Here is a 22,773-nt window from a genome sequence, read left to right as displayed (position 1 = left end):
TCTAAAATACAGATAACCACATAATCTTATTTGTTGAAATCCAAATTTGAATCAAACAAAACATCTATACGGAAAGAAAATGCAATAAAATTTGGTCTCGTAAATAAAACTGCCTCAGATCATTATATTTCATGTTTGCCAGAATCCACCAACTGATCTTTTGCCAGTCCTTTGCCAGTGATGCCATATAAGACAATCTTTATTTTCACACTAAATTGCATCTTTCCAAATGTGACAATGACACAATCTGATCCAATCAGACCAAAGTCAGAAATTGTGAAAATTGAGTTATTATGCTTTCTAATGGGGTAATGGTTTTAACTGTTTGTTGCTCATTATTTATGCCAATATCTCAATTTCATTATTACGGACTGTGGTCTGATTGGATTGGATCATGTCACATATTATAATGGTTACAATGAATGCCATTTCAGATTTCAGAACCACGATTAGACAATAATACATTGTTCTATTTCTTCTTCTTTCCTTTCTTCTTTCCTTTCTTTCCCTTTTTGCCCTTCTTCCCTTTTCCATCATCATCCCCATCACCTTCTGCTGCTTTGGCACGTTTCTTACCAAGTGGAGTTTTGCCATACCATGTCTGCAAGGAAAAAGTAAAACATAGTTCCACATAATTTACTTTCTATTAGTTTGTGTTTACATAGTGAAATCTTGTTCCAAGAATTGGTTTATCCTTAGTGTACTTAAGACAGCACAAAATACTAATAGGATTAGAGTTAGGGTTAGGTATTAGGGTTAGGGTAAGGGTTAGCATAGGATTAGGGTTAGGATTAGAGTTGTGATTTGTTTGGTATTCTCTTACACGAAGGATACACCCAAGAATTGAATGGACAGTCAAGTACAAATCAAGGGCTCAGTGCTCAAAGTCCCATCTTCATTAGCTCCCCTAGGTAATGTTGTGTATGGATACAATTATGCTTATGAATATCATTACCCAGGGAAGCTATTTATATGCAGATGAGGCTTTGAACACTTAGTCCTCAAAATGAGACCTAGACCACCGTTATGCCAGTAAAATGCCCCCCATGTGAAACTTTTAACAGGTACTTATCTTCATAGTTTGAGTATCCCATTCACACACTGTTTTAAATAGAGCATCAGAAACATTAACAGTTAAGGATCAAAATAACTGCAAATCAGAATGCGATGTTTCTTCAATCATGAAATATTTCCCCAAGCCACATTTTATGCAGGCCTATTATGTAAGGATGGTATACTGTTTGCACTATGGAATTTACCTTCATTTCATGTCAGACTTACGAATGAACATACTCAATTGGATTAAGTTTTCACATACCTTAAAGGCCTCTTCCTCTTCCTTGTAGATGGGATCAATACGAGCCAATGGTGGAATGAATTCTGAAGCTACTAGAGGGCGCTTTGCTAAAAGCGCTACTCTGCGTTCGGTCAGCACCTGCTGGCATGCTGTTATGAGATGTTTCTGAGTGTAGCCATCAGTCACCTTGGCCAGTGATGTGATGTCCACTGAGGCAGTCAGTATGCCATTACACTGTACAATCATACTGCGCCACAACACTGCAATAAAAGCAAAAATAATGGTATACTTAAAAAATGATAGCTTGAACCATGAACTTACATTATACTCTATAAATTAATTTCCCTAGTTATCTTACTAGTCTAACAATGGGTTTTGAAGATTCTGAAAGCTTATTCCAGATGTGTCACCTATTTATGGACCATTTTGACACCCACAGAAAGCGTGAGTTTATTACAGACCTGTTATCCTATGTCCCATCAAATGTTTTCTACAGTACCACTTTGTGATACCCACCACCACATAACTCTGTGTGCACAGGTTTGAAAATTTGTACTCAAGACTCCACATACCCCCTATGGAACACTGTGGGAAATCAGCCATATTGGATTATCAGGTATGGGAACCAAAAAAGTGTACCAGTAACAGGTTTTGGTCTAAATCAAACTGTAACTGGTGTTTGGAAAGCATTACAAAAGTTTGTGCATATCCCTAACAAATCAAACTTTGTTGGGGATATTGCAAAATAATCCAAACAAGTTTGCACTAAAAAATATAACTGTTGGGGGGATATGGCACAAAAATCCAAACATTAGTTCCTGGAAATTAGCTTCTCATGAGCAATATCTCACATTTGAAGCACATAATATTATAAGAAAGTTCAAGGGATATACCAAATTTGCATTTTTGATGCAGGCAACATGCTAGTAGTCCCGTCATCTCGATTTGAAATTAGGTTTGCCATTAAAGTAAAAAAGACAACCAAAACCATCAAAAACTTGGAACATCATCAGTGCAGAAGCTGACCAATGTATTTAGTACTTACAATATCTGGAAGCATAATCTGGCCTAGGAATAAGGATAATTTTCTGATATGCTCCAGTCAGTCCTTTCATCTCACATTCAAAAGGTGCCCTTGATGTACCAACGAGTAGCACACGGTCTTCTCCTTTCAGTAGCTTAAGCATCTTCGGAATCTCCTTCTTCAACCTCTTTGGATCGGACTTGAAAAGAAAATGCAGAAAACAAATTTCAAAATTACTTCTATTAGTAGTGAGATTGAAATTTTAGAGTAGAACTTGAATTGGGCATGCCCAAAGTTCATGTCTCGAGAAATGTGAGAATCTGTTTTGAAAGATCAGAAACTCTGCTCCAGCAAAATTTCTTATTTCTAGTATCCTACCCTTTCCCTTACAGTCTTGTAAACATTTGGTGCTACTTTGTTCCTTTCTTTTACAACTGTTCTTGTTTTTGCTATGGTTGCCCAGAGGTACTAGTGCAACAGTTTGATTTTTAAAAAGAGACAACCATAGAAAAGCTATAGAAAAGTAATCCATCATTCATATTCTCACCTTGTCTGTTTTTGGTACTTTCTTGACCCACGTCCTCTCTGCATCTCCAATCATAATAACAGATGGTTGCAGATTCCTGCCAACTTTCATGACCATATGCATGAGCATCTGTAAGCCACTTTTGCCAGGATATTTGCCTGCTATGGTGGTTGCAGTTAGATCAAAGAGATTAGCACCTGTTGGGTTCATCACAAAAGACAAAAGAATGACATTCTCTATTATGATACATTGTTATAAGCCAGATCTTGAGTTTTGCCCACATTGTGACAGAGTTGATCAAATTTGAGGTGCACCATCAGTGCAATCAGTACCAGCTTCATCTTTCAAAATCAAAGCTGGAATACAACACAATCACATGTGGCACATACTACAACCATCTACTCTCATAAAATGAGCCAGGAATGCAACATTGTCAGAAGTGCATCAATTTGTCCACATGGTTTTTGTTTGTTTTTGTTGTTCTGAATAAGTTTTGATACTGGAAAATGCTCGCAAAATGTATATCCACTTCAGAGCCTTTTGTTTCTTAGCCACATGCTATGTAGTTGTCACCTAGCACCTCCAGATATTAATGTTACCATTGTTTTATTCATGAAAATCAGTGTTTCACATAATCTATTGTCTCACATTGAAATACAACTGATGTGTTATTTGCGTTGTATCTCACAATATGCAATTATTGTTCTTTCACGTAACAATGTATGAGTTTCTTTTGTGAAAATTTGAATAAAGAGAAGAGTTTTTGACTTCAAATATCATTTTATATTAATTTTATGAATGTCATCTTTCAAGTAGATAGTATATATTTCAAAAGGACAGAAACAATAGATTTCGACAAAATTAAATATGTGATTTTTCTCGAAATAAGTATGCTGTGAGATAGGCTGCTATGTGAAACAGACAACAATTTCGGATGGTTCGTGAAGTTTGAATTGAAACTTATTCTTACCTGTCTCTGTGCAGATTGCATTGACTAAGCTGCGTTTGCCAGAGCCTCTTGGTCCTGCTAGCAGTAGTGATTTAATTTGAGGCGCTTTCTCATGAACTGCTTGAGATCCTACATTAAATATGATAAAAATTATGTTGTCTAATTAGAATACCTCCCTTGAAAAAACTTGATTACAAATTGACTTATATTAAATAAATTTTAAAATTTGAGGATTTACAAAAATGTTTAGTGCATGATACCAACCCACAGGCCTCTGATAAAAATTATGTTGTCTAATTAGAATACCTCCCTTGAAAAAACTTGATTACAAATTGACTTATATTAAATAAATTTTAAAATTTGAGGATTTACAAAAATGTTTAGTGCATGATACCAACCCACAGGCCTCTGCACACTTTACTAACCCCCATTTCTTATATCTTTAATAACTATCCATTTATGTATTCTGAGAAATTGTCCAAATCTGTAAAAACTACATAATAATCTAGTTGATTTAGCCAGTTAGTTTTAAGAACATCTATACTATTAAAGAGGAACTTGCCGATAATCGATACTTTGAAGAGGAACTGATCGATTCATCGGTATCATGTCAGAGATTATAGATGACAAATAAATGAATAAATAGATAAATAAATAAGTTCTAGCATTTCCAGATGAATGGTAATTGCATAGATAAATAGATAAATTAATAAATACAAATAATTATTTGGATTTATTGGGTGGATCAACCAATGGTGGCCCGTCATTTCGTTGCCATGCTATAGGCCTCACGCACAGTAATACGCACACACGCATAGCAACCCAGCGAAGCGAAAGCACGCGTCAACCTCAAGACGGTACGAAAATTGCGACGGTAAACAATGTAAATGCTATTACCGTTAGAAGATTTTAAGCAGTTATGCCATCATATTGAGGGGGGTCACCGACCAGGGGGGCTTGATGGCCGCAGTTTTTCGGCAATTTTCCTGTGGAATTTTCTAAATATTCATATCGATTGGAGGCACATGCCTGTCCATATCACGCTACACGCAACTGATTTAAAGGTATGTAAATTTGTAATTTGAAAATAAATTTTGAGTTTTGATGCCTTTGACTATAACTTGAGTAGGCCTAGAGAGGAAGAAAGACAGAGTAGGAGAAAGGGAAAGAAAAACCTAACGGTAAGAGATATAGATAGAAGGAAAAAGACACAGAGAGGGAAAATGAGAAAGAAGTAAAGAAATGATGTGAGCAAAAGTAAAGAGAGATAGAAGGACTGAGAACGAAGGAAAATAAAGAAAGAAATGAAAGGAAAGAAAGGTTTAATGACAAGGAGCCCTGGCGAGAAATAAATAAATAAATGGTGGGAAAGGGTAGGAAAGAAGAAAGAAAGTGAGGACGGAAGGAAGAAAGAAAGTTAAAAAAAGGTATGGCCTACCAAAAATACGCAAAATGGATTTGTGTTTTGGTCAAATTCTAATATGCAAACACGCGTTATTGGGCTGGTAAAAGCGATACCAATTGCCATAATTACCATTTCCCCCACCCCACCACCTGAAGTTACGCCTATGTAACTCAACCTTCTTGAAACCCAATGTTGCTATAGTATAGGCCTACTTGATGAAAAAGAAACAAATTTAAAAGAAAGAACGAACGAATGAAAGAAAAAACGGCTACATACATGCGTGCAAAAGTGGAACAAATTCGCACGAAGAAAGAAAGAAAGAAAGAAAGAAAGACAAAGAAAAAAAGACAGACAGACAGACAGAAAGAAAGACAACGAAAGAAAGACAGAAAGACAGACAGAAAGAAAGACAGAAAGAAAGAAAGAAAGAAAGAAAGAAAGAAAGAAAGACAAAGAAAGAAAGACAAAGAAAGAAAGACGGAAAGAAAGAAAGAAAGAAAGAAAGAAAGAAAGAAAGAAAGAAAGACGGAAAGAAAGACGGAAAGAAAGACAGACAGAAAGAAAGAAAGACAACGAAAGAAAGACAGACAGAAAGAAAGACAGAAAGAAAGAAAGAAAGACAAAGAAAGAAAGAAAGAAAGAAAGAATGAAAGAAAGAATGAAAGAAAGAAAGCAAGCAAGAAAGAGAAAGGGTGAGAGAAACGAAAAGAAAGAACGGAAAAGACTAAAAAAGACAGACAGACAGACAGAAAGAAAGAAAGAGCTAGAGAGAGAGAGACAGAGAGAAAGAAAGAAAGGGAACAAGCAAGAAAATAAAAAGGAATTGGAATGAAATAACGGGAAAGCAGTGGTGCGCGCAAAAGGGGGGGCAGGCGGGCAATTCCCTCCCCCACTTTTGTTGGTCATTCGGGGATTCAGCGGGAAAAAATTTGCCCTTCACACTCCTAATCAGACTCCATGCGGGGAACTGAACAACCTCCCCCTCCTTTCAATGTGCTGCCCACGCCACTACGGGAAAGCAAGAAATGGAAAGAGATAGAGAGAGAAACTGAAAGAAAAAAATAAGTCAAAAGGGTGTTTGGTACACAAATTACGCAAAAGATTATGCTAAAGGAAATCGTTTGCAAAATGGAGGCTACAAATTGTACCACATCACTGACCGAGTAGGCCCTAATAATTGAGCTGTTAAATCGATACCAATTGTCATGATTACCATTTTCCATCGTTTATGCTAACCGCTCCCATTTACTAACCGCTCCCGTTTACTCATCTAGCGGGGGCCCGCGCGAAGCGCGGGTCCCCGCTAGTCTTCATTAAACTTGGACAAAAGTTTTGTAAACTTGCCCAAGTGTTGGATCTGAACACTTGATTTGGAGTTTACATTGAAAATGTTCACCCAATAATTATTCTCTAGTAAAAAGAATTAAGAATGTCCTTAATGTGTGTTCAACACACTACCCTGCTTCACTGAGCATACAAACCTGTGAACTTGGTGATCTTTATAAACTGCATCTGGTATTAAACACTCCAAAGGATGCCCATATAAACTTACCTAATGGTAGTATGCCATAGAGTGCTACTAGTTGTCTTACATCTGATAATGATGGCATAGGTTCAATGTTAGCTGTCCTCAGTGTGGTACCCAGGTAACTATAATCACCTAGGTAATCCATCAGACGATATTTAGGGCTTCGAATAAGAATCCCTTCTCTTACAAGCTCCTCATACAGAGATTCCATTGTTCTATACGGTAAAGAAAATATATTGAAGATATGAGATGCAAAAAAAGAAAATATATATTTTTCTTGATTTAAGGGATCTAAAATGAGCGTTTATTGCATTTCGACAGTATTTTTGTGGGACATGAGAGCACCTCAGACCTATCGATTGCATTCTGAATCTGAAAGCATGTCTTTCTGATATCAAATAATTTTCATTTTTGAAAATCACAATATAATACAAATTTTATGACAAATTATAAAAATTTGATATTTTTCAAATTTATGATATATAACAGTCCTCAAGTAAATTATATAAATCTAATGATATATTCTTAAAGTGTATGTAGCAGGGAGGAAAAGCCGACGGTCAATTGAAAATTTTGACCTTTCATATTGAAGATATGGATTTTTTCCCAAAAGACCTAATTTTTTTTGTGTGTTTTGGGAAAAAAATCCATATCTTCAATACGAAAGGTCAAAATTTTCAATTGATCGTCGGCTTTTCATCCCACCTACATACACTTAAGTATAAATCATCAGATTTATAAATTTTACTTCAAGTACTGTTAAATATCAAAAATATCAATTTTAATGATTTGCCATAAAATGTGTATTAAATTGCTAATTTCAAAAAATCAAAATTATTTGATATCAGAATGACATTCTTCAGTATTCAGAATGCAATTCGATATGTCTGATGTGCTCTAATGTCCCAAAATAAATACTGTCCAAACGCTCATACCCCAGCCCTTAAGATATAACTCATCAAATATAAAGAACATATCGAGGGCTGGGGGCTTTCTGGCTCTCAACTCTCGATATGTCCTGTTTTTGAGCATACTCGTAGTTTCACAAATATACATTTGATGTATCAATTTAAAGCTAGCATTTTATAAGGTAGAAGTTAGTGGCTTTAATGCAAAAAGTTTGAAAATGGCATAACGTGCTTTGCATCTGAAGTCTTCAAATCAATGTTGTATTGAAATAAAACCCCACATGAAACCACCCAGGCATGACACACATAACTTCCCTGCAGTCAATCAAACGAAGTTTATAAATAATGTAAGTTGCCATTTTGTCAACATGAAATTTCTCGTAAAAAGCTAAAATTTCAAACCCATGTTTATTGAAATTTGATTTTTAAATCAACAGACAGATAGTCCTTTACCATAAAAACGTGTGGTGTTATGATCCACTTGCATGCTATTGTCGGGTAACTTCACTGTTGGGCGGGTACACATTTTTAAGTACCTGTCTGTCAGACAGGTAACAATTTTAGGTCAGGGTGGGCAATCCATATATATTGAACCAGTAGTTTTTGTAGTTAGGATACTTCTTGTAACTATCAGTCCAACTAAAAGTTACGATATGTCTTGTTTACAATAGTAAAAAGATTAGGCAATATTTGTTTGTAAACATACCTGTCAGGAGTAAGATCCTTCTCCTTCTTGCCCTTCTTTCCTTTCTTGCCACTTTTCTTGCCACTCTTCTTTTTCTTCTTCTTTTTGCCACTCTTCTTGCCACTTTTCTTTCCTTTTTTACCTTTCTTTCCTTTCCCTTTTTCTCTATCAACAGCCTGGAAACAGTAAAAAGTATTATAGTTACGGGTGATTGACTTCTTGAATATACAGAAGCTCAATTTTGGCACACTCTGCTGGAATCAAAATTGATTCTGGCAAACTCATTTGCTTGTTGAAGACAGACTCCATCCATGTAGGTCCATCTGTGACATTAGAAGACATATCTGTCATATTGCATTGTAACATATGGGCTAGTGTAACCATCTCCAGTATTTTTGTTTAAAAATCCCACTCTACCCCTGGGACTCTAAACGAACAAAGAAATATAAAGTTAGACATGCATGTGTTCACATTGATTTGTTGAAACAATCCACAGGTACACTAACTGTCCCTCCAAGTATGATGTAATCCAACCACTCCAGTTTACCATTTTAATTCATCAATAAATTGTGTTGCTATTTAAGGGGTGGTGCAATAATTATGTGTACCCCTGGGGTGAATTCTCAAAATGGTCTGCCAAAAACGCTTGCCCCCCCCCCTTTGGCCATGCCAAAAATCTTGCCCCCCCTTTTGAGGTGCCAAAAAAGCTTTGCCCTCCCCCTTTTGACGTGCCAAAAAAGCTTTGGCCCCCCCCTTACACATGCAAGATTTTGGGGAACCAGAATTTAGAACCTGAAATTGTCTTATCATATAATGTGAGCGCAGCGAGCAGGAAATTTTGCATATTTGAATGTGTTCCTAACGTTTTCCCACGCCTTTTAGGGCGTAATATAAACGGTACCCAAAATATCTGTGCCAAAAATTGCTTGCCCCCCCCCTTTCGACCTGCCAAAATCGCTTGACCCCCCCTTTTGACCGGCCAAAAATGCTTGCCCCCCCTTCTGGCCTGCCAAAAATCTTTGCCCCCCCTATAATTCACCCCGGGTACACATAATTATTGCACCACCCCTAACAGTATAACTGTGGGTACTCGGGACAATTATATAGCACCATACAGGGAGGTGCCACAAATATGGGTCTCATTTGTGGGACTCTGGTTTAACAATAGCAGCCTCCTTTTTGGTTAAATTTTGGTATAGAATTAGAAACAGGGGAGCGATTGCCGAATAGGGTGCAACTCTACTAGTCTTATTACAAGACTGCCCTACCCCAACCCTAAACCCTAACCCTAAACTCCGTAAACGAGGACTGGACTCAAGTATAGGAAGTTGCACCCTATTCGGTAATTGTACCGAAACAGGTTATTTTTTATATAATCTTTTCGAAGAAAAAAAATCACATAACCAGAGTCCAAATTTCAAAAAATTGTGTTGAATTTAGCCAAATGCATGGGCCTCAGGAATAAAAAATGTTTTCAATTTTCTTTCAAAATTTGTATAAATATGGCCACTTTTATATTCTCGAAGTACAAAATCACTGAAGATACAGATATGTGTCATAAATCTTCCAGCATCATCTTACCAATTTGAGATTTTTGAGTTCTTGTCTCATAAGCTCATCAACCTGACATCTGATCTCTCCCTCAACCTCCAGTCTTTTTTCCTCCTTGATCAACTCTGCATCATGCTTCTGACTGAAATTAGATTCTTCATTCTTCTCCTTCCACACGGCTGAAAAAAGAACACCAAAGTACTCATTTGTAAATGATCTGAAGCTTTTTGTACTGGTCACACAAGTAATAATGTCACAATAAAAAGTACAAATTTCAACTAGCCATTTCCATCTTGCAGTGGGTTGTCTGTACTTTACTTTCATGCTATAAGAAAGTGTAAGTTCAGATAATTTCCTGCATGATAAAAGTACTGCTAACTTACTGTCGTAAGATTTGGAAGATTCCCCCACTGCTCCAAGGAAGCTTGATGGCTGTAACTTAAAACCCTGATCTTCTTCCTGCAATTATAAAACACAATTTCTGATATTAGAACTATATAAACTAAATACCATGCACATATATATATTGGGGGCTCTGGGGTAAAAGCAGGAGGCTGCAAAAAGGAAGGGGAGGCAGAAGAAGAAGGGGCGGCAAAAAGAATTATTAAAGAAATAAGGAGGGAAAAAATTGTCAACAATTGTCCAAAATTGTAAAACAAACTGGAACTATACATAAATATTTTTGTTTTTAGGTTGAGTAAAAGGGAGAATCATCTATTCTACAGGTAAATTAAGTATTTCTTGGCCAAACTGAAACATGCATGTTGCGTCCATGTAGCGTACTAAGCATGTACGCAATGTAAGGCATGTGTATGCTTTCTTCTGTACCGCGCTATGTGTGTGTGTGTTTATTGCGGAGCCACATAGCATTCACAGTGTTCCAGTTTGGCTAAGAAATACTTAATTTACCTGTAGGTACCAGTTAGCTGGGAGCAAAATTGTAAGGGTACTTTTATACATTATTTGCATACACATACTTCTCATTTCAAAGCTAATAACAAAAATACATGTAGCAATATTGCATCAAGTGTAAAGAGCAGAACATGGCTGTGGATATAATAGCTGCACAGGTTTATAACATTATTGACAGTGGCAAATAATATGTTCAACAGAAGTCAATGTAAGGGGAAGAGAATCACCATACCAAAAACAAAATGGCTTTCATTCACAAAAAGAGATCACATTTAAGTTTTGGACTAAAAGGACAACTTTCTGATAGCTTTTCTTGAATAATCTCATCTTAATACTAATTATAGAGAGTTTGTCCGTCTGTCCGCGCACTATCGCATTCGCGTTCTCGCGGTTCGCGTTCACGCGGTGCACTATCGCGTGCTCGCAGTGTGCTATCGCGGAGTATCAACGGGATTGTGCGCGGAGTACAGTGCACGCATCGGAAAGCATTACAGTGTTGTGTGACTAACAGGTGCATCTCAACGGACCAATAGGCCTATTTTCAATACATATATTTCGATATTCGGAACACGTGCATATTGACTATTTCCAGAATGGTTAACATAAAATTATCAGTTATGGTCAGGCTATAACGCGCTTATGCGTACACAATCACGCTTTCTCCCGATTGATTTTATTACTTTAGTAACAGCCTCCAATGGACAGGGCTTGGAAGATGCGAATGGTGGATTTCCAGATTATGGGTAGGCCTACCGAACTACGCATCACAGCTACAAAACAAACATATTTGATTAAGTTGTGTCAAGTTGGGTCTTGATCATTGAGAGACGCATTTCAAAGTAGTTTGAAAGGTCAGGGCAGGTATATTGGTAACGGGTTTTGGATATTGTGAAATAGGCCTCTCACGAGAACCGCCCGACCCGAGAACCGCGAAATCTAGTTATATATAATTCTAAAAAAAAGAATAAAAAAGTGCAAAGTTTATAAAAAATTGAAACATCCAAAGAATCTCAATATTATTTTCATTTCTCCTTTCATTTGTTTCACTTTCTATTTCATAGGAAAGTTTCCATCACAATGTAATATTTGCATCACATGAGTCCATGGCTAAATGTGATCTCCTTTATGTATCTGAACTGTGATTGGGGCAAACTTGATGGGTTCATCAAAGCAGGGTGCAAATGAGACTTGATTATTCATCAGAAAACATTACATTACCCTCTCCTCATCATCCTGTGATGAGTCAGACTCAGTAAGCATTAATAAATTATTCAAAAAAACAAGACAATCGGCAAAAAGATAATTGACACAGCTGATATTAAAAAAATACTAGCTAACCCAAGATTCCAATTTAAGGTACCGTACATACATGTTGAGAACCTCCACCTGTTTGGCAAATCCAACTACAAACAAAAAATATATATTAGTAAACTTGTTTCATACTTAAATTATGTTCCTTTACATTATATGAATTACCCCAAGTTGAATCAATATTGGCATGTCTGAAATATACAAGACTCAAAAGATGCTCCATTGAGACACAATTACAGGAAACCAATCTGCAAATACATAGGTCTCAGATTACAAAACTTCAAATGCTAATTATCCTTATTAGATTTACTTACATCATCATCTCCTTTCCCTTTCTTGCCTTTCTTTCCTTTCTTATCCTTCTTCTTGTCCTTTTTCTTATCTTTCTTGTCCTTCTTTCCTTTCTTCCCTTTCTTCTCCTTCTCGTCTGCTTTTCCTGCTAACTCAGCAGCCACCTGTAGTTAAATAGGAGGATCACAAGTTATTGTAGTAAGTTACAGTACATGGTAAAGTCCTTTGGTTCTTGCCAACAGGTGCCCTGTTTGTTGTGAGAAAAGAACCAGGTCACAGCATGTCAAATAGAGCTACCCAACTTGTTCAGTTAATGAGGCGCTGATATAATTTCATGACATGGTTCATATTGTTTCATGGTTCAGGGCCCTACCTCCAAATACCTATTGTCGGGGTACTTCTATTCTTCTATTATGTTGCAATGCTGAAATGTTTTGATAGTATTGGTGGGAGACTCAATGTTCTATGTATCAAGACATCACACTCACCAGAATTTATAACAGAGCTTATGTTTATGTCAGAATCTACAAGCACAAAATGCTCTCGTTTTTTTACTTAAAGGCCCATTCAGTGATCCCAGTGCAAGTGTAAAAAAAATTGTTTAGAAAATGTTTAAAAGTGAAGAATAAGTCATTTAAATTGTCATTTGGTATTTTTGAAATGAAAAATCTGGCTAAAAACAAAGAAAACAGCAGTATTGATGAAGATAAAGCCCCATTCAAATACATGTAGCTAATTTATATCCTGCCAGTAAATTATTACAGATTCATGTAAATGCCTTTATTTTGTCTTAAATCAGAGCTGCCAACATTTGAATCTTGAAAAAAGGGAGATTTCCTGTTGCAATCAGGGAGATTTGTCAAAATGTGTACATCTTAATGGATGAAACCATTTCCTTTTCAGGAGATGACCAAAAATTAAGGGTTCTGAAGGTTTAAAAGTAGGGAGTCTCCTGCGAAAAGAGGGAGAGTTGGCAGCTCTGCTTAAATACACGGCTTTAGGTAGAAGCACTAACATGCTATGTCAGCACATTTATGGCAATGACAAAGGTACCAAAATCTGAATTTTGATGATTTTTGCGATCGTCCGGATGAGCAAATCACTGAATGGGCCTTTAACCTACCTCATCTGGATCCTTCTCTTTGAAAATCAACGCTGATCCACCTTCATCCTCAGTAGGATAATCTGGGAATTTCCCTGTGGCGTCTCTGTACAACAATAATATCAAAAATATCAACAAGTTGATCATTTAATAATCTTACAATATAATAAATATATCTTTACGATGTAATAGTTCATTTCAGGACAGTGCTTTTCCCCAATTTGTTCATTTTCATACCTTCATTTTTTAATTTCTCAAAAAATGGTATTAAATGGGATTCATAATAGTCCTGTAAAAGATACAAGATCAAGTTCATTGTCCTTTTCAAGCTAAGCTGGGCTAGGAAAACAAAATGTACTTGACTGTTTGGTTGTTTAGGTTTTATGGGTGGAAGTCACTCACAAATTGAAGTGATGTCATGTGCTTGTCACTCAAGAGACCTCCTTTACCAATAACAATGTGCATTTTAAAGGCTTTGTCACCCAATGACCCTCTGCTTAGATTCATGTTATCCAGAAACCCTTGTTTCCAATCATCTATCACTCAAAGACCACATCTTTTAAAAGAAATATTATTTTTTTCTGTGAAAATAGCAAAATTGTCACATTTTGATTGAGTCATTAAATTGCCAAATTTTGAATTTTTGGAAAACATTTTACACTAGGTCCTTAAAATGTTTTCTTGTCTGCCAAGCATCCAATTTTTCTTTAGTTTCAACGGGTCTACACAAGGATGCTTTCCCCCCTAGAAATCTCCCTTACCAATTGAGAGCCCCCTAGTTTTTATATTCCTGTAGCCTTAGATATGTCAGTAAATGTCACTTTTGAAATGTGTGAGTACCCCCTCTTGTTTTTCCATGGGGGTCACTGAACTTATTGGGATGTAATCACTATATATAGTCACACTGACCCCCTTTTCAATTCCACCCTATACCCAATGATCTAGATGGTGTTAGTTTTGCTGTCACTCAAAGACCATTTTCTTCCCCTCTCCAAAAGATTGGGTATGCATTCACCAGATTTATTAAAAAGAGAAACTGGCAAGATAGTTTTGTGATTGGTGTCTCTAACCATGTTGTTGACTTAGCTGACATCAATGTGTGCAGGGGTTTTGACAACTTTTACATGTTCTTCAAGAAATTAACTTGAAAAAAAGAAGAAGAAAAAACATGAAAGAACATGATGTTAATTTCTATTGATACCTGCATTCCAGAAACCACTGTCTGACTTGATCCTGCATATTCTCCTTCATATCCGGTCCTTCTACCTCCCGTAATTTATCCTTAATAGACACCAGTGCTTGTTGATATTCCCTCTCATGTTCTGTCTGTGTGACACGTCTGGATCCTTCTGTCCTCTCTGATAAACCCTGAGGTGCATTCTTTGGATTGCTGGCAATGGGTGGAGCAGTCTGAAACATAGAGGACATCCATATCTCATAATCCAGATAAAGCCAAGACATGATTTTTAACAATTTTATCAATCAGGAAATAATTTGTGACACTTCCACTAGTTTTTCAACAAAAATGATCCATTTTGCCCATAACACATAAGCTTTTCAATATTCAGTGTCGAGGATATCGCCAATCAAAACAACTCATGAAGTGTAGCATGTGATGTGTGGACCGTTCCCAGTTACCACTAAAACTTGACTAACTGTGGCAGTAGAAGGTATAAACTATAAAGACAACATTTGGACATAAAGGGGTGTACGAGGGGGTATCCAAAAGTTTTTGACATCACCCACAAGTGAAAGAGCTATACCGATGAAATTTTGTCAGTGCAATCACTGGTCCTTATACGTCGTCGTCGTCGTCGTCGATCTACTCATATCTGAGTATTCGTGACCTTTCTGATGAAGTTTCTCCACTCATGTCGATCTTGTGCTTTGGTGTAACAGCTGTAAATTGACATTTTGGTTAACGAAACAATTCCATCTGTCCACCTGAGTCTCTGTCTTCCTCTGCTTCTCTTCCCTCAACTTTTCCGAACATTATCACTTTCTCTAGATTGACTCCTTCTCGCCTGGCAACATGTCCAAAATACTGTAACTTCTGTTTCCTCACTGAGTTGATGAGTGAGACTTTCTCTCCTATTTCATGCCGAACACTCTCATTTGTCCTTTTGGCGGTCCATGGGATGCATAGAAGTTTTCTCCAGCACCACATCTCAAACGCTTCAATCCTTCTTTGATCTGCCGCATTGATCACCCACGTTTCACACGCATATGTTGCGATCGAAAATCAAAGAGGAGACAAGTCTAATCTTTGTTGACTTGCTGATGCTTCTGTCCTTCCATAACTTGTGCATGGTGCACATTGATGTTTTTGCCATTGCTATGCGACGCCTGATCTCAGTAGAGCATCCGCCTTGGTTTGAAATCATGGATCCAAGGAAGTTGAACTGTTTGATAACCTCAATTGCTTGGTTTCCTGCATGAATAGTGGTGTTCTCTTCTTGTTGGTTGATGACCATCACCTTGGTTTTGCTTACATTTAGAAAAAGCCCAAAGTTTTCACTCTCCATTCTCACTCTTTCATGGTCCAAAAATGGTCTCATAAGTATGTTTACGTTCTTTACAGGTGGCGCTAGATGGGCAGTAGGCGCATAACCTTTTCATGATAAGATCCTCCACTTTCTTGATTTTTTTCACTGTGGCCGCATCATCAGTAAGTGATGGACGTCCACTTCTTGGCTCATCTGTGAGGGACATGAGGCCAGCTTGGAAATTCCTTTTTCAAAAAGCAATAGTGCCATATGATGGGCAATCATCACCGTAGATTGCTTTCATTTCATCATGGATTTTCTGAGCATTGTAGGCCTAACCCTTCAAATGCAGTTACTTAATCACGCTGCGTGCCTCAATTTTCACCATCTTGCAGGTTATGCGCCTACTGCCCATCTAGCGCCACCTGTAAAGAAAGTAAACATACTTATGAGACCATTTTTGGACCATAATGTATATAAGGACCAGTGATTACACTGACAAAATTTCATCGGTATAGCTCTTTCACTTCTTTATGGTGTCAAAAACTTTTGGATACCCCTCGTAAATACAATGAAAAACTAATAGCGATAAGAGAGTAATGTTTCTTACCATGCCAATGAACATCATTTCTTCATCTCGTTCTCGCTTCACTTTCTTTCTCACAGCAAAACCTTTCCAAATCTGCAATATAATATAAATGATGAGGTGATTATGAGAAACCTTTGGTTACACTTCTCTACTTAATTATTTTCATGTACACTAATTTTCATGTACACTGAATCCTCCTGCAATGGTGTAACCTTGATGAGTCCCGAAAGAATAGGTACTACGGGGAGCAAGATGCCATGATCTGATTAAATTGAAAGATATTCAATGTTTATAATGTCATAAAATAGTGCATCTTTAACTGGTCAAAAAATTGGGCCCCAAAACTATAATATAAGGAGTCATTTGGCTCCAAATAAGGAGGGCGCTGTTCATGTGCTTGTTTCTCAAAAGTTAATCTAGATTTAGTGGTGTGCCTCTGTATTATCTAGAAATATAAAGATCTTATACAAGTGTTTATGACATAAAGACATTTTAAAAGGATTATTATACTTTGAATTATACATGAGCTCGTAATTGGCGTGCCTTGTAACATCGCATATTAATATCAATACATTTTATTTTGAGCCGATGACGAGCTGATCAAACTGTAGTCGTAATCACTAGTCACATACTACACACAATTCAACAACTTGTTACGTGATATTCACCTTCTGTATCCTAACAGCAGCCAGATCAGCATCTAATGTTGGTGCTCCCCTATTGGCAGCAAGTCTCTCCCTCTCTTCCTGCAGTCGTATCTCTCTCATAAATTTAGCTCGCAACCGACCCTGTCTGGCTCTTTCGTGAACCTGAATAATTCTGATAGCCTCCTCTGTGGTCATCTTGACCTCTTCTGTCTTCTCATCCTGTGGACCCATCTTGGCCAGAATTTGACCAAGAAGTTTCTCCCTGTCTTGCAAAACTTTGGCCCTCTCATTGATGAAGTATTTGGGGATTGGTATCTCAATGTCATTCTGTTAATTCACACACATTTAGAAGTGAAAAAATTGCACTTTATTGATTCGAGTCAATGTAAGAATCAGGATACTTTTTCTAATTTTTCTAAAACAACCAATTGTTATGACAATTGTGACACAATTGGTACATTCAGGCCAAAGTCAGTTATGCTGTATCAAACACTCAAACACAAATAAGGAGGAAAATATATATATCAATTATGAGTATAATATGATATATTCTTAATGTAACCAACTATGCTATGTTTCAAAATTGGTAGGGTTTTTTCAAGGGCAAATCTAAAAGTGATTAGGCCAAAAAAAAAAAAAAGGTTCGTCTCAAAGCTGACGAGCGCGTTTGTAAAATCCCTCGATTTGACAAAAAACAAATGCGGAAATTTTTTTTTTCAAAAAAAACAAATTTTTTAGTATTTTACAGAAAAAAGTTTAAAAATCAGACTTTTTTCTCCAAATTTTCTCGCCGTGATTCTAAACCAACTATCTCGCTTTTTAAGAAAGTTTCCAAGCAGTGCACTTACTATAAAAATGTTGCTTTATGCCATAAGAGTTCACCGAATTCAATAAAATGCAGTTCCAACATCGCGATAGTGCAGTATTCAACAGCATTGCAAGCACATGGATGAGTGTAAAAACTCAATAAAACTGACATTTCATTTCAAATGAGTTCAAGTTTAGGCCAAATATCATTATATTAATCGAATTAGTGGAATATTTTGACTATAAAACATAATTCATGGTCAAAATTTTGTCACTTTTTCTTCGACTCACGCCGGGCCGGCAGTTCAGTGAGTTGTTCACAAATTACATGACAATCTAAACTGACCTAATCTGATCAACAGAGGGCCAGGTAGGCAATATTTTTATTTTTTATTTTTATTTTTTAATTATTTTCAGTATTTTCGGCGTTTTTAAAGCTTCTTGTTCCTACAAAATACCATGAAAAAAGTCGGGAATAAAAAAAAAAAAAAAAATCGCATTCGCATTTGTTTTAAATTTCTCGTCAGCTTTGAGACAAACCTTTTTTTTTTTTTGGCCTTACAACTATAATCTCTAAATCATCAGATTCAGTGTCACAGCTAGTAGACATGTATGACTTTTATAATGATTAATGACCACAAAACAAAACTACCGATATATTTAATTTTCGGACACTGGTGTATGATGTGCCTTCCTATGTGTGAGTAGTAACTGGTGATGTGTACATCACAGTCACAGAAGCTCCAACCTTAGCAGCCGGCTGCTTAATAGTAACAACATTGCGTACGTAGCATGATTGATGGTTAATTTTCTTGGAGACCTATATAGTTTACAACATCATACACTTGCTTTCAAATGAGAATTATCCGGAAATCAAAGAGAGGAACAGTAGTGCAAGATTTCTGCCATTAAAAGTACCGTAGGCCTACTACTTTTATTTTGCACAAAAAGTCTGATAGCCACTTACCGGTGTAAGCTTTAAATCTGACAAAATGTCATCAAAGTAGTGAAACTCGGAAAACTCTAGAAGAACCATCTCATTTTTAAGTTCCAAAACCCGTCCCACCACACCATCCAACACGTGTCGTAACACCCGTCTTTTCTGAGGATGTACAATTTGGTCGTAGCATTGTTCCAGCTTCCGAAAGATTTGAAGATACTTTATGTATAGAGTAGCGATATTCTGAAAAGCAGTAAGTCTATCTTTTTCTGGCTTTGGTGGTTCAGGTGGCAACTCTTGGGCTATTAGGTCTGTCAAGCTCTCTTGAGCCTGAGCCCACTGTTTCTGATAATAGCTGAAAAAGAATGTCCAGATCATGTAAATTAATTTTCACTGCCATGTTACAAGTTTAAAGAAAACAAATACAATCAGTGTTGCACACAAATGAGAATTCTCAAAAAAGACTGCCCACACGGGGTATCCCAAACCCACCCGCCCCCAAAAAACCATGCAGGTCAGGGTACATTGGGTTTGCCTTATTTGTTTGGGTCGGGTTCAGGGGTAAATGGGATGGAGAAGTATGGGATCGGGTGAAGAAAATATTGCCCTGCAAGGCCCTCTAGTCCTTACAATACACTCACAGTTAAAAAAAGTAAGCAAAATGCAATTGATAAACAGTGATTTTTGGGGGGCATTAGGGGCAAAGTGAATTTCAGGTGGGGCAAAATCAACCAAATTTATGCAAAATTACATAAAAAGTGGACATTTTTGTAATGTTTGTTTTTTTTTCAGGGGGGCCAACAGTTCTGACCCCCCGCCACTGTTGATAAAACATCTATTTCGATGTTCAAAGATTTTGTGTTCATCAAGATGTTGAATGTTCTTGTTTCAGAATCAGAAATGCCATGGAAAGTAATTACTTGGTTATTGCATACTATCCCCAGGATACTATCTGAATACTATACTGCGCCAAGAAAGTATCCTTACATTTGGAAAAATAATCACAATTTCCAAACTGAACAATATTGGGGTAAATTTGTTTTTTTAATAGATGCACTATTTAATCCTGCACATTATGACACCACATTGAATCCAATGTGACCTCAAGAAGTTAAGTTACAAGCATTTGATTAGACGAAGGTCCAGTTTTAAAAGTGACAAACTGGCCTATTCAAAACTTCACAGACTAGGCATCTGGTTTGAGAGTGGTGAATGGCTAATTTATGCGTTTGGCTTTAATTTAAAACAAAAGGAACAAAAGAAAACTGAAACAAAAGAACTGACAAATAAAATGAAAGTTATGAAAAGTACAGAGAAGTAAAAACTGAAATAAAAACTGCTTTAAATAACGCTTCATTGAAGAAACCGTGTTGTCTCTTTGTTGCGCCTGTTGGAATCTTTTTGCGCCTTGCCTTGTATAGGCCAGTTTGTCACTTTTAAAACTGGACCTCCGTCTATTCAATTGTTTGTAACTTTACTTCTTGAGGTCACATTGGATTCAATATGGTGTCATTATGTGCAGAATTAAATAGTGCATCTATTAAAAAACAAATTTACCCCAATATTGTTCAGTTTGGAAATTGTGATTATTTTTCTAAGTGTAAGGATACTTTATTGGCTCACAGTTAAAAAAGTAAGCAAAATGCAATTGATAAACAGTGATTTTGGGGGGGGGCAGGGGCATTAGGGGGCAAAGTGAATTTCAAGTGGGGCAAATCAACCACGGTTGCGCATACTCACTCTTAGCCAACTTGCGAACGGGTACAATTTATGGGGGCACATCACTAAATAATCGTCCCATTGAAATACATGTGAAAACACAAGAAAGTAAATTTGTTTTTCTACTCTTTTGCCTAAAGCTGAGAAAATGTTGTATGGATTTTCTAAAAGTATAAAGTCTAAAATTTAATTAAAATTTATTTTTTGGGGTCCATCTAATCGAACTTTTGAGCTACGGGCACCTGAACAGCCGACAATTTCGCCTCCTTACCAGTTCCGGCCTTGATATCATTCCGACAGCCTGTCACTAATTCACAATCAATTTGAAACATTTTTGAACAGATTTTTAATGTTGAGGTTAGAGTTTTCATCAAAAATAAGCACAATTCATTTAAATTTACATGTTACTTTAGTACCGTACCCTTTGTCTTTGAGAGGCTGATATATTTCGCTCAGGCGCTATTTTTAACCGGAACTATATCAAATTCAGTAAACCTTTGACGAGCGCGTATTTTAAGTATACATCGTGTAATTTACTGCGTTGGACGCACTTGTATCTGATTGGCTGCTGAGAGTGCTGAGCCTGAGGCAATCTGCTGTTGCAGAGTGGAAATTTATGCATGAACTGTGCACCGTACGCGTTTATGGCTCCTAATTTGCAACATCGCAGTAGTCGCGCTCGTCAAAGGTTTGCTGCATTTCACTATAATTCAAGGTCAGGACGGTGACAAGGTTTATACACCAAATGCGGCAGGATTTAGTGTTGTGGCTGTGCCTGTGCAATGCATGAATGTGCCCCCTTTTTTTTTTCTTTATTTTTTTTAATATTTTGAAAGAATAGACAGTTTAAAGAAAGAGTGTCAAATATTTTTCTTCTATGAATGAATCATGAATGCGTGATAATGATTCCGATTTTATGGGTGCAGAATTCTGCAACCTTTTTTTGTTTTACGAAAATGTAGGTGATGCAAGTAATCATTATTATGCAAAATTACATTCCATGCATTAAAATAACAGTCAAGCAAATGATAGGCAACAATTACAGCTTACCTATGAGACATCTTGCGTTATGAATATGTCATTGTTTTAATAGAAATCAAGGATATTTACTGTGTCAATCTTACAAAAACAAGCCGACACTTTCCCATTATTATTGTCCCTATCGTTGTCATGACAATATGAGGGCGCTAGTCAAAAAAAAAAGTGCCTAGAACCAGCAGGCAAGGCCAGACATGATGTATTACCATTCCTAAATTGACAGGTAATAATTAGTTAGTGACATAACCGGATAAGTTTATTAAAAGTTAGGCCTACTCATGTCATTGTATAGGTTATTTTGAAATAATAATAACAAAATGGATTGAATAATAATTTGCACACCATGCGACAGGACTTACAAAATGCGGACTAGGCCTACATCAAAAACCTTCAGTTTTCTCCCAATTTTGGACCTCAGTTTATTGGAAAATAGCAAAAAGTGGATTTTCTATCAATTTGTAAACGCTCTTTTAGCAAAAAATTTACAACCGTATGACAAAACAGGCGATAGTTACTCAGTTTTCACAAGAGTACCGCATAGGGCCTGCACTTTGGCTCGTTTTTTGCAGGTTTACATGGTCCAATAATCACAAGATGACTGACATGTGGTAACAAAGGAAGCAGTCACTGCAATTTGATTATGTCCCATATGATTGGCCATTCAAGACACCCCTGTGAATATACTATAGCGGCCTTTTCAAAATATAATACCTGTTTGCTTGACTGCATTGACAATACCCGGGAACAATACACACAGTATATGCATTGGACAAACTTTTTACAATAAGCATGATAAGTGATAATGTGACCTCCAGATTTATACATGGTTCGTCTCGCACACTGACAACATTTGATTGAATGGACTGTAGGCTACTGCGCCGTGATTACGGTGAAGGACACCGGTTCAAATCCTTTGTTTGGAGCCAATCGATAAAAGCATGCAGGGCCTCTATACCCATGTACAGTTTATCCCTACATAACCTATGTCTTGAATACGCTGGCAAAGTTATGTAATAATCGGATTAATACTATATAGCAGTAGGTAAAAACAAGTTTTG

General features: G+C 36.9%; 1 protein-coding gene across 1 annotated transcript; it reads right to left on the bottom strand.

Annotated features, from left to right (window-relative positions):
* Positions 1 to 314: 314 nt before the first annotated feature.
* On the bottom strand, positions 315 to 21,839 carry LOC140148219 (dynein regulatory complex protein 11-like). The gene is made up of 16 exons (XM_072170087.1): positions 21,728 to 21,839; positions 18,986 to 19,313; positions 17,233 to 17,538; positions 16,586 to 16,657; positions 14,691 to 14,899; positions 13,511 to 13,595; positions 12,411 to 12,551; positions 10,257 to 10,332; positions 9,904 to 10,052; positions 8,344 to 8,498; positions 6,754 to 6,944; positions 3,818 to 3,925; positions 2,869 to 3,044; positions 2,343 to 2,520; positions 1,319 to 1,557; positions 315 to 601 (listed from the first exon to the last, which is right to left on the bottom strand). Exons 1-16 carry the CDS (start codon positions 21,736 to 21,738, stop codon positions 470 to 472), a joined length of 2,556 nt encoding a protein of 851 aa, XP_072026188.1. The 5' UTR covers positions 21,739 to 21,839; the 3' UTR covers positions 315 to 469.
* Positions 21,840 to 22,773: the final 934 nt, after the last annotated feature.

Source organism: Amphiura filiformis, chromosome 3 (assembly GCF_039555335.1).
Source record: "Amphiura filiformis chromosome 3, Afil_fr2py, whole genome shotgun sequence".
Classification (NCBI taxonomy): domain Eukaryota; kingdom Metazoa; phylum Echinodermata; class Ophiuroidea; order Amphilepidida; family Amphiuridae; genus Amphiura; species Amphiura filiformis.
This window is presented reverse-complemented; position numbering and strand designations above follow the sequence as displayed.